At 36.0% G+C, this 18,340-nt stretch overlaps 1 protein-coding gene across 1 annotated transcript in view; it reads right to left on the reverse strand.

Moving 5' to 3' along the window:
- The window catches only part of ITGA1 (integrin subunit alpha 1), a 210,340-nt gene that overhangs the window by 12,651 nt on the left and 179,349 nt on the right, over window positions 1–18,340 (reverse strand). Inside the window, exons 20-26 of the mRNA XM_072605656.1 lie at window positions 16,924–17,004; window positions 15,395–15,471; window positions 11,267–11,356; window positions 9,537–9,639; window positions 6,956–7,069; window positions 2,274–2,375; window positions 1,966–2,070 (exon numbers count right to left, since the gene is read on the reverse strand). Of these exons, the coding sequence (XP_072461757.1) occupies window positions 1,966–2,070; window positions 2,274–2,375; window positions 6,956–7,069; window positions 9,537–9,639; window positions 11,267–11,356; window positions 15,395–15,471; window positions 16,924–17,004 (672 nt within the window). The remainder of the gene's footprint in view (window positions 1–1,965; window positions 2,071–2,273; window positions 2,376–6,955; window positions 7,070–9,536; window positions 9,640–11,266; window positions 11,357–15,394; window positions 15,472–16,923; window positions 17,005–18,340) is intronic.

Consider the following 18,340-nt stretch of genomic DNA (forward strand, 5'->3'; position numbering starts at 1 on the left):
ACAGGGGTTGAGTGACTTGCCCAGGGTCACACAGCTAGTAAATGTCAAGTGTGTGAGGTTGGATTTGAACTCAGATTCTCCTGACTTTAGGGGTGATGCTCTATCTACTGTGCCACCTAGCTGCCCCAGGTATTAGCTTAATAATATTATTAGCAATTTTCATACTTCAAGGATCTGTAGCTTCACCTCTTTGGATGATTCACTGATGCAGATAGCTACTTCTATTGACCTAGTATATGGTTTTTGTGAGTTTTTATATTGAGGAAAATTCTTAGGTGGTGGCCAAATTCTATTGCAAATGTTCCTTTCTGAACTTAGCTAGACGGGTTCTTGAATGGCAGACATGCAGAATTGCCCTGGAATCTTTTCAAGTTCGGAAGAAATTGTAAAAGCATGGAGATTACTGGAATAACCTTCAAAATCCCAGGATTGTCTCCATGCCTAGTAGAGTGGGATTTTAGCTGAGATGTCCACTGATGTGAGTGTCAGATAGGAGTTTCACCACGTATCTATTATTTATTTTTGATATAGGTTTCTAAATCTTGTGACATTATGGAACCAGAATGGATTCTTATTTTCAAAGACAGAAGAAAAAGAAACCTGTTATCACCATGTAACCTTGGGTGGTCACTGTGTTACATCTGTAAAAATGAAAGTTGTGGGTAATAATAGAAATGCAAATTTTTTAAAGAAAAAAAAGATCAATAAAATATTAACAAATACACAGAAGAAAACAAAAAGAAATTCAGAAGGGGTATAAGTAAGCAAAAAATTTTTACTTATTAAATTTAATATACACTTAAAAGCTATCCATAGTGTGGGTTCACAGTTTCATATATAACCCTCCTTTTGTTCTTTTCTGTATATTCAAATATTTGTGTTTCTAGATGACTAAGTTCATAATAAGGAAGAAAATTTAAAAAATAAAATGAGAGGGTTGAACTAGATGATTTCTGAAACATCTCCTAGTTTTGTAGTCTCTGATTCTAACAAAGAAATCTGATAGCTTTTAATGATAACCCCTATTATTATGTATTTTTTTCCAGTTTCAAAGCATTTCCCTTCAGATAATGTCACGTGGGAAGCAGTGTATCTGTGATTCCATACGTCCAAGAGCTCCTTGGTATGGAAACTCTCTACCAATGCAGATGGGCAATTTTTTCAAATTGTATTTTTAATAAGTCATTTGATGAACTAAGAAGTTAAGTGCTTTGCCCTGCTAGAAGCTCTCAGAGAAGGGTGAGATTTGAATACAAGTTTATCTGGAGGCCAGACATCTACCTCTTATTGCCCCCATTTTACCCATAGGGAAACTGACTCTTGGAGAGAATACTCAAAGTTACACAACCATTTAGCAGTAGGGATGGCAATAGAACCTGAGTCTTCTTAGTGGTTTTTTCAAACCACTTTGAACTTTGAACAACTAAGTCATTTTAACTATTATAAATACCCAAACTAACCACAAAGGACATATGAAGGAAGATGCTATCTATATCCAGAAGAAGAACTGATAAATAGAAGTATGTATAGAATGATTTCACATCTGTCTGTCTGTCTGTCTGTCTCTCTATCCATCTACATATTTGCATCTAATAGAAACCATCTCTAGAGCAAGGGGAAGGAGTGAAGAAAAAGAAATTTAAATGGTAAATTTATTATATATTTAAAAGGAATAGAAAGTTGTACATATTAGATTTGCAGTTTCCTGTGCAATCCATCATCTTTTTATTATTCTATATTATGGAAATGCTTGTTTTATTTCATAAATTATAATTTTAAAAAAACTATTAGGGATTTTCAATCTCCCCCACAATTCCTAGTGCTATGAAGTCAATGAATTAATAGAATCTTTGCAAACTGTAAAATACTATATAAATCTGAGTGATTATTAATATTATTACCATCACTACGCATCTGTTGATTTACTTTGCATTATTAACTCTCCAAGTCAGGAAGGCCACTTACTTTTATGAATGTTGACTTCCACAAGACGAATGTAACATTTACTTGACTTACATCAGAAGGGATCAGATTACACATAATGGTTGCAGATTTGCAGGTATTGCAGTTCTGTTGGAGAGTGGAAGAAAACTGATTAGCAACCATTGCTACTACAGGTCAGATGCTGGAACAAAAACAGTTCACTTTAGTTTAATGTTGAATTTATTCACTTGGGATGTGGAAGTTGTTAAGACTGAACAGAAACTATGAAATGTAAATTAATGATTTTTTTTTTTAAAGTTAGCATTTGTCTCTTAGTTGTTGAAACTTACTGAAATGGTGCCTGTCTTGAGTTCTCCAGATTTTGGTCTCATTTGCTTTCCAAAGCTGATGCCGAAGGGATCTTGAAGACTAGTTGGTTTGCAGTTTACATTCTGTAAGGAGACAAAAATCTTGCTTTATCAGACATTGGGGTTCTGTCCCCCACATCTCCCCATCAAAAGAAAACAGAAAAAGGTCTAGAAAGGCACTAATTGTGAACACTGGCCTTGATCACATAACACCTTTGATGTGTAGCATCATTAACTATAGCCATAGCTATATGGAAGTAATAATCACTGTCCATGATAGCATTGATTAGTTGTTAAGCACAACCACAATGTTCTGAGAGGACATAAAGGATGTCATAATATCACCACTCACAAAGTCAATTTGAGTTCATGCTCATGAACTGCTTGACTCTTATCAAAATTTATGAAATATGACAGAATAAGAAGCACATACTTTTAAAATTTCTAGGATATTGAAGCATAAATGGAAAATGCAAAGCTGCTCCAAAGGTAGAATATTTAATAACAATTTAATTTTTAAATAGTGGCTTATTTTTGGATTGCTAATAGAAAAACCCACTAAGACCTTAGAAGCAAGGGATTTCGATGTTGGATGCCAAAGATCACAAGAGGTGCAAACAGCCAACAGCCCCTCACAATGCCTCTTTAACTTCTTGTTTTTAATCAAAGAGCATGAGATTGTGGATAGACAAATGTGAAAAATAAACATTTACAAAATAATCCCCAGCACCTTCTAGGGCTCTAGTCCATTTTCCATACAATTGGCAAAGTGAATTTCTTAAAATATTTGTTTGATGGTGTCACACAACTCTCCCACCTCCCCCCTGTTAACTCCTCCCACCCCAATAAACTGTAGTGGTTCCTAATAACCTAGATTGCTGGGACTGGCAAACTACAGGATGGGACTGCCAAAACCAGGCAATAGGCCAGATTTGGTCCCCCAGACATAGTTTGCTGACCCCAGGAAGATGATCACATATAAATTCCTCTTTTTGTCATTTAAAACTCTTCACAACCTGATTTCTTCCTACTTTTTTGGTCTTATTCCACATTATTACCATCTGAACACTCTACAATCCAGTCAGTCTGGCCTTCTGGTTCCTCAAACATGAAATATCATTTCCCTGCACTATGTGTTTGCATTGGCTGTGCCCCATGCTTAGACTGCACTCCATCTTTACCTCCATTTACTGAACTCTGAACTCAAACACTACGTTCTTCATGAGCCCCTTCATGAGTCCCCCCATTTGCCAGTTTCTCTTCTATGTATACTTTACATATTTTCATTTTTGTTTTTTTGCAAATACCTACATATGTGTGTGTTAGACCATACATTAGATTATAGGCTCTTTACGGGCAAGAACCACTCCACTTTTTGGCTTTTTCCAAAGGTAACCTAACCTGGTACCTGGCACATAATAGGAACTTAATAAAAGCCTACCGATTGATTGATTTCACATCTCTCCCTACCTATCTCCCTGCTTGTACTCTGAGGTCCTAGTGTCTCACAAATTTATTTTCTGGAACCATGGGACCCTGTCAAAAGTGACACATTCACATATTTCTCAGAAATGATACAAGAAGAGAGTGTTTGAAGGGGTCTCAGTTTATGTGTCTCCTCTGTCCTAGTTCCTACTTTCTGATAAAAGGCATTTTACACAAGTATTATGAATGAAGAAGTTATGGTAGTCTAAGGTAACAAGGATAGGGTAAAAAGAGAGGCTGAGAAAGAAAATAGTGAGTAAAAATAAGATAAAGGGAAAGTCACAAATAGTAATTATAACTTTGAATGTGAATGGAATGTTTATAGCATCCCTCTTTGTGGTGGCAAAGAACTAAAAATTGCAGGGATTCCATCTATTGAGCAGTGGCTGAACAAGTTGTGATGGAACGATACTGTGCTATAAAAAATAGCACAAGAACAAGAAAAGCCACTCAGAGAAGAGAAATGATTGTGGGATAATGCAAGGGTATCAAAGGATGAAGAGACAAATGATTTAAGAGCTGACATTAGAGCTCAAGAAGTGAGTAGCATGGTCAAGTTGTTGAAGAAACAAAATGATCCTGGGTCTAATGACTTCACTGCTGAACTCTATGAGACATTTTGACAACTGCCAGAGTAAACCTGTGGCTGCTATTTTCACGGGCATGCAGAAGGAAGTTAAAAAAAAAAGAAATTTACATTATAACTCTGTTGTAAATTTAGAGGAAATATCAAGTTGTATATGATAGATTTGCAGTTTCATGTGCAATCACCTTTTTATTGTATTGTGTTGTGGAAATGCTTATTTTATTCCATGAATTGAAAATAAGTTTAAAAATTTTAAAGAAAAAGATAAAAAAGAGGCAAGGGAGGAAAAAAGTTCCACCTCCTTAAGATGTCTTTAGAAATAGATTAGGTTGTAAAAGGCTAGATAAATAAAAGTTAGGATACAAATGCATGAAGGGTCTTAGGAGACCTTTTTGTCAGTCCACAGGACAGATATAATTTAGGGCTTGAGGACTCAGAACAAACTTTTGCTTGGCAGAGTAAAAAGTGAGATCAGAGTGAAACAGACATTATTGGGTCAGGAACTGTGAAAACCAAAAAAACCCTTGGACAACACTTGAGTATGATTAAGTCAAAGTTTAGTCAGTGTTATATAATGGTTTCTTGTTCAGTCATATCTAACTTTCCATGACCCTGTTTTAGGTTTTCTTGGCAAAGATACAGGAGTAGTTTGCATTTTCTTCTCCAGTTCATTTTACAGATGAGAAAACTGAGGCAGACAGGGTTAAGTGACTTGCCCAGGGTCACACAACTAATAAGTGTCTGAGGCCAAATTTGAACTCAAGAAGATGAATTTTCCTGACTCTAGGCCCGGCACTCTATCCACTGCATCAAATAGCTGCCCTAGTTGTTTAGTTACAATATTCATGGAGCCACAGTGTTCAAACTGGCTAGACTTGGAGTCAGGAAGACCTGAGTTCAAATCCAGGCTCAGACACTTACCAGCTGTGTGATTCTGGTCAAGCTATTTAATCTCTTTGTGCCTCAGTTTCCTCATGTGAAAATGGGGATAATAATAGCACCTATCTCACAGGGTGGTTGTGGGGATGAGATATTTGCAAAAAGTCTTTGCAAACCTTAAAGACCTATAAATGTGCCAACAATGATTATGTCTGGATTCTTGTTTTGTTTCAAACTTTGTTCTGAATGTCATCTTTTTTTTTATAAAAATGAGAGAAAAATCAATATATTAATTATCATGTGTTCCAGATCTATTTTAATAATTCTATTGTTTTCTAAAATAAAATGCAAAAGTGAAGAGAGTATATTTTACATACTTTTTTTTTTGAGTTGCCTATGACATTAGTTAAGGATCACTATTTAATAAGAGGTCGACACAACAGTTACCCCAAGTTCCCAGGAGAAACTGCTTTAAGGCTTACCTTATAACTGCAAACATATTCACTTATTTAGGTTAGAACTTTAGTGACCTGTGATTATATCAGTGGGGCTTACTCCCTTCATTGACACAGGCTGTAACTCCTTTATGACTCAGGAAAATGTCTTTTGAGAAGTTTTATGGCCAAAAATAAATCATCACCCTGTAACTAGTTGGTGATGATCCTCTCCAAATGGTGCTAGATGGATCCTGGAAAGTGAAACGTGCAAACTACCCCTCAGACCAAACCTGAAACCCATCTAGCTTGGTGTAACTTGCCATAGCTGGCATACTCCTGGCATAGCCTTTGAGAAACCAAGATCACCTCCAAAACAGGACTAGCCATTAGAGTAGGACCTCAATGGATGAAACCTAGCTAAATGTCAATCAGTGTAGTATGCATAATAGTAAATTATTTGTTTTAATGGATTTAAGTCTACTAAACTACTCGTCAGTTGAATTTTTTTTAATTGGGAGGACTTCTTGATTAATTCATTTCAGTCATGGCAGACTCTTCGTGACCCCATTTTGGGGTTTTCTTGGCAAAGATACTAGAGTGGTTTGCTATTTTCTTCTCCAGCTCATTTTACTTATGAGGCAAACAGGAGGTAAGTGACTTGCTTAGGTTTACTCAGCTATTAAATATCTAAGGCTGGATTTGAACTCCTGAAGATGAGTCTTCCTGGTAGCAAGCCCAGTGCTCTACCCAGTGTACCACCTAGCTGCCCTATATTTCTATTATATGCTTTGCCATAATTGCTTTGGTAAAGCACTTGACAGGCAAAGTGAAGGACACTAAGTTTGTTTCAGCAACAATTTTCTCATATGAGAGAAAATAAAACCAATATTATATATCTCTGGGGCCCAGTGCATAGAGCACCAGCCCTGGAGTCAAGAGGACCTGAGTTCAAATTTGACCTTAGACACTTACTAGCTATGTGACCCTGGGGAAGTCACTTAAACCCAGTTGCCTCCAAAATCAATAAAAGAATGGATAAAATGAATATTATGGATCTCTTTTGTTTACTTAAATCACCTTTCTGAAAGGTGATTATTTCTGAAGGTGAATATTTCTGAAAATATTTTTTCTCCTTTCCCAACCCTTCAAGCCATCCTTTGTAACAAAAACAAAAAAGTTCAGCAAAAACAAGTAACATATCTCTAGAGTTTAACAGTTCATGAAAACCTAATCATAGTCTTAAAGTAAGGGAAAGAAGGTAAAGGAACATGACTTACATCAGAAGATGACCATCCAATTAGGTAAAGTACAGGGTATTCATCTGATGTTAAGTTGGGGAATGAAATATTCAGCTTAAGCTCTGGTATGGGAATGTGTCCACTTTTTTGGATCTGTACAAAATAAAAGAAAAGCCTGATTAAGCACATAGTATTTAATTCATGCTTGCAATTTCTAGTGTTGGCTATCCTTGCCTACGTTAATGTTCTTGTTCTGGTCAACACCTCTTAGTTTTCATAGCCAGGAAAATTTCCCACTCAAGAAAATTAGGAGTAGGTAGATGCCTCCAGTGGAATCTTAGAACTAAAACACTGAATGAGGCAATCTAGGCTCATCTCATATGGAGTTTGGCTGGTATGAAAGAATGAATGATAAGAGAAAAAGAAGAATAAATTCATTTAACTAAGGATATTTGTCTACCCAGAAGTGGCCAATATAAGGTAAATTATCTAGTGGGAAACCAAAGTCCTGCTTTACTTATCTGCAACCAGTTTCTAGGAACTCCATGGATTTCTTTGAGGTTATTTGAATTCTAGGTGAGGTATACTCTTTTATAGTTCTGACCCACTTGAGAGAATACCAAGAGATCTGGGCTATCTCCATTTGGGTGCTCTGAAATGGATCTACCTGGCAAGGCCAGGACTTCTCAGCACATCTGAACCTAACATCTGGTGGCTTCAAATTAGGTCAGGGCTTCTAGTTCTAAAAGCCTAGAATCACCTGTTAGAGCGTTTCTGGGACTTCTGATTTTTCTTCTTGCTTCTTACCCTTGGGGTACTCTGACCCTTGATGAGTGATGGATTGAAGAAGCAAAATATCTGAATATTTTGACATAACTTCTTTGAATATTCATATTCCCTCGCCTTATTTAAGTCTGGTATTTTATTCAGGAATGGAGCATGCAGACAGGGCAACCTAACAACACTAAATTCCATAGCCACTCCAGAGTCCCATGGCATAGAAGGGAAAATACTGTATTTTCCCATTGAATCTCATACAGCAAAGTAAATTTACTCTTTGAAGTCAGTCTGCACCTTTATCCTGACATGATAGGTGACAGATAAATTTTATGTGTTTTATTTAGATAGCTCCTCTTATGTACATTGTCATAAATATTCATTAGATTGCCCATGGGAATAGTCATGTGGTTCACACAGTGTAAAGCAACAACAACACATTTATGCTACAGATCTAGAGGGCTCCATTTTTTCACTGTATAAGAGTTTTCTTTTTTCTTTGTTCAGTTTGTAATGGAGAAAAAGAAATTTTACAGTGGAAGTTATCCCTATCCACTATTATATTGTATTACCATCCTGTAGTAAATGCATTTTAATGATTTTTATTTAAACCAAATCACTTTTGCTTCAACTGGGCCTTTGTGTACTGGAAATTATATAGAAACTCAAGTCTATGAGGGTTCACTATCTTAGTAAAATGTGTGTGTGTGTGTGTGTGTGTGTGTGTGTGTGTGTGTGTGTAAAGGTCATAACAAGAAAAAAAATCACAGTGGAAAACAACCCAGGATCTAACATGAGAGATATTGTTAGCCAATGATATATATGTCAATACAATATATGTCAAGGATCTCTGATTCTCTAGATGAGGGGATTCCTTACATTATTTCAGATAGGAACACTTTTACACTTTCCTGGATGACCTGTTAAGTGATTGTGGCTGAAAACAAAATCCCCTGGTGAGTGTTTCAGCTGCTAAGCCTTTCTGAACCAGGCTAGACTAGTCCTGGGACAAAACACATACAGGCGACTGCTGAACGCACACTTGAACCCTTTCCTGCCTGACTAAACCTACCAGACTTTAAAGGCAAGGCCTCTAAAAGCAATGGATCAGATCTAAACCATGATGAGGCACTGGTTTAGGAATGTTAGCAAAGGAGACAATGGTACCATTTCTTATTAAATTATCCTTGTGTGTATAAATAGAAATATATTTTAGCTTTTCTGAAATGTACATGTATAGAGAAAGAAATAATGCCAAGATTATTTTGGAATTCTCACCTTAAATATTCACTACAAGTGACCATTATTTTAGGGATACTGAATAAATAATTGATGTAAAGAGCAACAAAATGTGAAATAGTTTCTTGGTTTGCTTTTATAAAGAGTTCATTGTCCCGCTAATGTAGGATGTTAGAGATTTTTATGACCCTGTCATTTGGTGTTGTAGCTGCTGGTTGTCCTTCTTTCTTAGAGAGGACCGTGACATCAGGAAGGTAATACCATGACTTGCAAATGAATTGGATGTAAGTGAGGGAGGGATGTGTGAGGTCACCAGCCTCACTATCCCCTCCAGAGCCATCTGGGTCCAGTGGCAAGATACAGATCAGGGCAACTGGAGATGGTCCCCTGACCCTGGCATTTATTCAAAATGTAAATATCATCAGTGATTAAAAAAAAAATTTAAACAGTGGAATTTTGGAAAAGATAGTATGGTTCTAAGGAATTAGAGCAGTGAGATTAATGTGTTAGGACAAACAATTTCTATAGATGTTATGACATACAACCTAGTTTAAAAGCTTACAACTAAGTCCTTTAAGATACAATTTTAGTAGCTATTTCTTACCAAGTAGAAAATATTGATTTCATTTCCAATGTCACTGGTAGAATTAATAACGTCAGGAACTGTATCGTTGGCCGCAATTGAAATGTGATATTCACTTGCAGAGCTTAAAACGTATTGATAAAGAGAAAAAAAAGTTTTATTTTATTCATTTTGATCCTTTTCTTTCTACTCTAAGACATGTAATTCCAAAAAATAAGCATGCATATAGACTAGGGTGAATTCTTCTACTGCTTCTATTAGGGTCAGAAAGCCTAAATCCTTATATTGGAACACAATTGGGGTTTGAGGAAATTGAGAAGAGCCAGAGAGAATGCAATTCAATTAGTGTTGACATATTTTTGGCATCTCTGTATTTTAATAAATATAATTTAAAAAATAAATCATACATACAACGATGAAAAACTTCTATGGAGTCTGTAGTGTCATTTGTGGCTAATGGACTAATATTCACAGAAAGTCAGTACTTTCCTGTAACAAGGATTTTTTAAAAAATTTGTACCTTTTTTAAAGTTTAAAACCCTAAGCTCATACTTGTAACTTTGCTATTATCCATTCATCCTGGTGGTGTCAACTGAATTTTGATAGTTTTCTTAAGCAGAATTCCAGAAGAAAGTCAAGGAAAGATGAATAAAAATTGAAATACTTTACTGGAATTTGTCTTTCAATAAATGGAATGGAAGGAATTCTTGCAGAAAACCAAAGTATTAGGAAAAGTGGTTGCAACAGATTGGAAAAGGAATTTATAAAAAAGAAAAAAAATGAACAAAGGTAGGTTTGTATGTCTTACAACTTTGACTTCTTTTCCTTTTATGACTTCCTAATTCTGCTTGACATTGATTCTTAGAATTTTCTTGTTCCTGATATTTATTTTAGCATCATTCTAGCACTCTCCTTTGCTTAGGGAGTTTTATTAGGGATGAAATTTTATAAAAAGTTATATTTGAAAGGATAAATATAAATAAAAGTCTGGAATGGAAAGATAGTTTTAAAATAACTGAAAGAAAAAATAAAAACTCAAATAATAGTTTCCTTTTTTTATAACATTTGTAACATTTTATTTTTTCCCAATTAAGTGTAAAAACAATTTTAACTTTTTTTTTCAAATTTTGAGTTCCAAATTCTCTTTCTTTCCTGGGGAAGGTAAGCACTTTGACACGGGTTATACAAGCATAGTCAAACAAGACACATATCTATGTAAGTCATTCTGTTATCTGCATTCAGGCTCTACCAGTTCTTTCTTTGGAGACAGACAGAACCTTTCATCATAATTTCCACAGAATTGTCTCGGATCATTGTATTGCTGAGAATAGCTAAGTTATTCATAGAAGATCATCATACAACATTGCTGCTACTGTGTACAATGTTCTCCTGGTTCTGCTCATTTCACTTTGCATCAGTTCATGTAAGTTTTTCCATGTTTTTCTGAGAGCATCCTGCTCATCCCCAAGTAATAGTTTTCAATCTTTTTATTTTGCCCAGAATGTCAGCATGGTCACCACTTAAGTGCACAGAAAAAGGACTAAGATTCATGAGTTATGGCATCAGTACATCACCATCTCTAAACCTCAGTTTCCTCATTTGTAAAATGGAGAAAATAATTGTCCTACATATCTCATTGGGGGTGTTGTAGGTGATGTACTTTGTAAACCTATAAAATGTTGCCGTTACTCTTTTCTAGATTTCAGAAATGCTTTCCCTTACAAAACAGTAAAAAGTAGATGTTTATCTACCTGGAAAACTGGAGTCCAGCTTCATATTTTACTGGAATAGAAATATCTATTTCATTGTCAGAAAGGGTTTCCAAAGGTTCTTCACTGTCACTAGAAAACGACCAACATATTCATGTTAGATAATATTAAGACATCCTGCGCAGTATCTCTGTTGGCATCTGATATTTTATTTTGTTTTTTTTTTTTAGAACAGAGCTTCTGTTGCAGTTAGCCATTTAGAGATATTGCTGCACACTTGAGAAAGAATTTAAAATTTCTAAAATTAAAAACACACTTTTGAGAATGCTAGACTAAAAAATAGAGACTACTATCAGTAGCATCTAGCTCTTTCCTTCATGGGCTAGGGCAATAAAACTCCATGTTTCCTGTAGTTTTATTGAACAGTTTTGCCATGGACTGACATTATACTATTTTCCCAAAATATTTCATTCTAGCCCTAGTGTTCTATTTATTTAGCAAGGCCTCTCCTCAAGAGATTTGGCCACCTGCAGTCCTTCCCTTGCTTCTCTCCTCACCACCCACCACCCACCACCCACCACCTACCACCCACCACCCACCACCCACCAGTTTTTTAAAATTTCTTTCTCCAATTTTATCATTTATTTTTAGTACTCATTAAATTTTTTTTGAATTCCAAACTCTATCCCTCCTTTTCGCCCCTCTCCCACCCATTGAGAAGGCAACAAATGTGACGTCAATTATATCTGACATGCACATTTTTAAAAAAGAAAACCTAGGTCAAGACCACAGAACACATTTACTGTAACTCAAATTGTAGTTATTCTTTTAGAAAAGAAAGCTAAAGAAATAGGCATGCATTCTCATCACTCCTTTCACTTAATAGTGTTGATAAACTGAGGGGAGGGAGGATGCCTGGAAAGGAAGATGGTGCATGAGATAGGAGTATTTAATAATGAATGAGGATAAAGTCTAACCTTCTTATGCTGGTATTTAATATCTGACCCAGCTTGCCTTTCTGGCCTTACACCATATTGCTTTTCTTTTATTCTGTTGAACTAGGCTATTTTCCATGCCTATGTATCTTTGCTGATGCCTTCCTAAAATATTCTCTTCTTTCTTCTCTACTAATCCAAATCCCATTCTTCCTTTAAGACTCAGTTCAAACACCGATGCCAATTCCTTGGTCAGACTAAAGTTAAAGAATGTAAGAACTGGAAGGGAGCTTAGAAGTTCTACCATCCAATTTTTTCATTTTATCATATGGACCAAATATAGACAGCTTTCCAGTACAGGCCATAATCTTCAAATGTCTACACATATTATATACACACATATCATAGTGAATTGTGAGTTGGAGGTGAAGACATAAAGATTTGGATTCAAGTCCCATTTCTGATTCACATACTGGATATATGATCTTTGGTAAGTCACTGTCTCTGAGATGAAGTGACACATAATGAAAACTTGCATCGATTGAGGGAAATTCCTCACCCAAAAATTCCCATAACCAACGAAATCCCACGACCTGTCCTCACCCCTATAAAGATATTCATTGAAAAACAATAGGATAAGTTTGCTGTATAAAATACATTTACAATGAAATTCTTTTTATATTTCTTTCCATTCAAATAAAGTTGTTTTATTCCTTGTTTATTATCATTGCTCTCTGTGTCTTCATTACTTTTTTCTTACTAGGAGTGTGATTTTAGACCTAGTTAAAATTTTGAACAAGACATATTTTTTGAGGAAAATGTGGACAATATTTTGATTCACTAATTAAGAAGTATTTACTAAACACCTACTCTGCCCAGACAACATGTCAGGCACTGGGAAGAAAGAGATAAAAATAAAAACTGTATCTGTCCCCTAAAGGGCCTTTTCTCCTCCTGGAGGAAGAAACAAATACGCAGATAAATACCTAATATCGCTAACATTTATATTGTGCTTACCATGTGCCAAGAGCTTTACAATGATTATCACATGTGATCTTCACAATATCCCTAGGAGGTGGCTGCTATTATTAATCCTACTTTACAGTTGAGGAAACTGAGTCAAATATGTATTAAATGACTTGCATAGGGCCATATAACTAGCAAGAGCCTGAAGTTGGATTTGAACTTAAATCTTCCTTCCTGGAGGACAGCACTCTACCCACTGTGCCACCAAGCTACCTCTAGCCATGTAATTGGAGGAATCACTAGTAACTAGAAACTCAAGAAAGTCTCATGTAGGAGGTAATGTTTGAACTAAATCTTGAAGGAAGATAAGGATTCTGGGGCACACTTATTTGAACAAATACAAATTTTCCTGAGGTTATGCAGCAAATGAATGGTGAACCTTGGATTTTTCCCCTGGTGGACTGATGTCTTGTGCAACTCTCCTTCAACCACACCTTAGTTACTCCTATGAATGCACCACTAACTAACTGAACACTCATTCACTTTAGCCTTCAGTTAGTTTTCATCTCATACTACATCTTATTCCCATCTAAAATGTAAGCCTCTTGATAGGAGAGAGCAGTGCCTTATAGTTATTACAGTGTATCACCCTCAATAACCAAAATAGTGTTTTACATGGAGTAGGCGCTCAATAAACATTCATTAATTGGCTGATTGCTTGATGGATGAGGAGCCTGCCAGGGAAGAACTGAATTGTTGTGACTCCAATTTCCACGCAGAGGGGAAAGGAACAGGGACTCAGGGATGGCAAAGGGAGGCATCAATGTGGCTTGGGTGGTAATTGCTTGTATGGGGGGCAGACTGAGGTCATGGAGGGGCAGGCCATTTAAAATTTTCCTGTCTTTGTTCCAAGATAAGGGTCAAAGGAGTTGACTGATTTGGATGACAAGTACTATTAAAGACTATCGGAAACCTCAGCAATTTGAAGTTGAGATTCAGTCTACTCTCTTGAAATAAAGTGACAACAAGTTTTAGAATTTTTAAGGGACTTAAGAGAAATTTAATATTACAGAGGTTGCAGAGATAGCTATACAGATTTATCAGCAAGGGTGCAAACACAAAATTTAGAGGAATTTTTTTAGTTGATAGGAGGGGCTGAAGCATCATAGGGAGTAGCAGGAGGGTAGGGCAGATTCTCGAGAATTTTTGAATCCTTGTAGATGAAAGGGGCCCAGGAGTGTGCAAGAGCATGCCAGGACCAGAAGCCAGCTTATTGCAAGGGCAGGGTGTGGCTACTCTGAATAGAAGGTAATCAGGAGCAGATGTAGCCTCATCTGGCTTTCTGACAGGCTCAAGGAAGTCCTGTTTCTACAGAATTTGCTCTCACACTGGGACCAGGTGAATTTATTTCTTCTTTACTTCCTCTTCTCCTTTGCCTCCCCTGCCGCTGGTGAACTTAAATCTTGTAATATTTTGCTAGTTGTACTTTTATAGTGAGTTTCATTACTAGATCTTATACAGATAAGGTGAGTTTAATTTCCCTTTGTCCGCCCTCTTCTTCCCTCCTTTTCTTTTCTCGTCTCTCCTCATCACTACTTTAGTCTGTTCATATGTATCATTTCAAGCAGCTGGGTGGCACAGTGGACAGAATGCTGGGTCTGAAGTCAAGAAGACTCAAGTTAAATCTGGTCTCAGACACTTAACTAGCTGGGTGACTCTGGGCAAATCACTTAACCCTCTCTGCCTCAGTTTCCTCATCTATAAAATGGGCTGGAGAAGAAAATGGCAAATCACTCCAGTATCTTTGCCAAGAAAATCCCAAATGGGACCAGGAAGAGTCAGACATGACTGCAAAATGATAGAATAATCCCACTTCTAAGAAAACAATGGGGTTCAGTGCTTGCCACTTGTATTGATATTATACAGATAATTTTAAGGAATATACAAGGAATCTTAAGGAATGATTTGGTTTTCTAAAACAAAAGGTTTTTAGAGATCATGTAGCATAGTGGGTAAAGAGTCAGTCCTGGCATTAAAAAGACTAGGGTTAAATCCTGTCTTTGATACACCAACTAGCTTTGTTATCCTGGGCAAGTCATTTCAATTTTAATTGCCTCATGCAGTTCTTCAAGACTGTAAGTTGTAAAAATATCCCATGTGCATTGGCTAAACGGATCTCCCTATACCAGGGAAATCACAAGTATGGACAAAAAAAACCTAAATTAGTTCTTTGTACCCAAATATTAGTGTGGAAAAAAAATAAACTAACCTTGTTACACTTATGTGAATGGTCACATTTTCCATAAGATAGGATGTATTGAACTGAAATATTATTTTGAAAGATATCTGTGCAATAAAAAGATATTTTTAGTTCAAACATATGAATAACAAAAAGATAACTTTTAACAACAATATTCACCTTGCACAAATTAATCCACTCAAACTGAAAAATGAGAAGTTTAAGAATTATCATTTTATACCATGAAATCGCTATATTTAAAAGTAGTTATTATATAGATTAAAAGTAAAAGTGCCGTGAAACTTAAATAGGCATAACATATAATCTAGATACTGATACTCTGAATGGTTATACCTCATTTGACATTCCTTCCCAAGATCATATAAAATATAGTGAATATGGAAGAATTAAAATGAAATATCATATATATATATAAATATATGTATAAGCTAAAGAGTATAATCTAAAGAAGAAGATGGAATAATCTTTTTGTGCATATTTTGGGATGGCTAAGAGGGACTTTTTGTCAGTCTGATGACTCCCTTTTTACTTTGCCACATGTGATTTTGGAAAAGGCCTCAGACTGAGTTCTTATTTGCAATATTAGTCAGTTAGCTGAAAGCCTTCATCAAAGCTTTGTGGCTTTGCCCATTCCACAGTTCTTTTCTTTGGCCATTTGTCTATCGGGCCATTAGTCTATTGTCTGTTTAGACTGAATGTTTCATGACAACAGGAATCTGTTTCGACATCTTGTCTTGTTCAAAGATAAGTAATATATAGGGAAAGAAGATGGGGGATGGAACCTATATGGTAGTATCTTCCCCCCAGCCTCGCACTTTTTTTTTCCAGTTCAAGTAAGGTAACATTTTTTATTAATCATGGATGGCATTTTGATTAGTTAAACATTTCCCTCTTTAAATCTATAGTCAGTAGATGACCTGACCAAATATTTTAGAATTAAATGCAAGTTTGAACAAAAACACACATGCAAAAATGAAAAAAAAGCTATTCATGATTGTATTTACATTTTATTTTTCTATAAATAATATCTGATTATGTTGGAAAGACAAGACAATTTTCTTTTATGGACAAGATATATTCCCTGTTTTTCTTTTGAATGTGAACTATCTCCAGAAACAGAAAAAGACCACCTCCAGTCCATCTGGATCTCAAGTTTATCTTTAGAGCCAAAGTTCCAGGCAAACCCATTTGTTTCTTTCCACAGTCTAGGCCAATGGGCTTCATTTGAGGTATAAGCCAATGCTTTTTTTTTTTTTTTTATAATCACTGCTTGCCAATGGCATCCCATTTATTCTGATAATTTTAAATAGTATATAAACCAAATTCAACCAAATGCTCATTTGAAAGAACTTGCTTTTGGGTCTTAGTGACTAACTTTTGAGATAAATATTTAGAATTTCAAGTTGTCTAAGCCTGTGAATTCCTTTTCCTTCCTCCTACCATTACATTTTGCCTGTCAGGCACAATCACCCAAATGACATGGAACACACCAACTTTCACATACAGATTGTTAGAAGAAGCTTCCATAATCTGCTCACCTCTTCTTCTCTTTTCAGGAAAGGATAGCCAACTTTACATGTGATATTCTGATTGGATTCACAGCTGTCTTTTTGAATACCCTACAAAGAGAGCACATGTTATAAAAAATAAGCCAGGTGACTGATGGCCATTCTCAGACTCAATCATTGGTCACAGTTATCTCTAGGGTCAATGTTATGCCATAACAAATAAAAATCAGGTTCATTGTGAAGGGATATATGAGGGATAAAACAAAGCATCTCTCTCTCTCTGTCTCTCTCTCTCTCTTTCCTACCTACTGTTTTCCTCCTCCTCTTCCTTCTCCTTCTATTCCTCCTCCCCTCCCCTCCCCTCCCCTCTCCTCTCCTCTCCTTTCTTCTGGGTTTACTGGCTACATTTCTTGCTCAAAGATCAAGCCTTAAACCCAGTTTACTCTGGAACTCATAGACTGGACAAGTCCCCACCCACCTAGCACAGAGTGAATGCAATAACTAAATAGTAATTGTTTCTCTTTTACCCAGGAACCCTGAGGGTCTTCCCCTCCCAGTTTGATTTTTTTTCTTTTGATTAAAGGGGCCATACCTTGAATAACTACTTAAAGAAGCCTATTCATAGAATGGGTGTATCTCATTCAAAGTGAGAATGTGATAAAACCTTAGCCTGAAAGGGCCAGGCTCTCACATTGCATCCTGGGCCATCTCCAGTAGTCCTGATGAATATCCTGGACCCAGATGGCTCAGGAGAAGAAAGCAAGGCTGGTGACATTGCACAACCCTCCCTCACTGAAATAAAAGTCAACTGCAAGTCACGTCATCATCTTGATGTCATGGTCCTCTTTCAGAATGAAGGACAAACACAACAACAACTGTTTCAATTTAAAACAGCAATAACAACCTAAGACTTTAACTAAGTTCATACTTTTGTCTCAATCAAGAGTATATTAAAAGAGAACATTAAGAATAATTTTCCATTTCCATTCATGTTTCCATTTCCAAAGAAAATCAGAATAAAATGTATATATAATACACACATATAATGTAACATATATTCATCTTATCCCTTGAAATGAGAAACTCAATGATTCTTTTTACTCCTCAATATATTTCCATCTCTATTTGTAATTCAAATTCTTAACTGAATCCAAAATAAATAATAACCTGCAATATATTTTCCCTGGCTATCTTGGTCCTATCACTGTTAAATTCTATAGTAAACTGAGAAAAATTTTCACTGAAAATTTGAATTAGCTGATGAAAACAGATAATAGATTTCTTTTCTAAAAATACATTTTTATTAAGGTCTTTTTTCTTTTTTACATTACCACAATCTAACTTTGATTGCCCTTCTTCTGAGACAGGATGAGTGGTCTCTCTAAGTAACAAATCCCTGCGAATTGTACCTGTTGTAAGGTCCCTATAGCTCTTTAAGGAATATCTC

Source organism: Notamacropus eugenii, chromosome 4 (assembly GCF_028372415.1).
Source record: "Notamacropus eugenii isolate mMacEug1 chromosome 4, mMacEug1.pri_v2, whole genome shotgun sequence".
Taxonomy (NCBI): Eukaryota; Metazoa; Chordata; class Mammalia; order Diprotodontia; family Macropodidae; genus Notamacropus; species Notamacropus eugenii.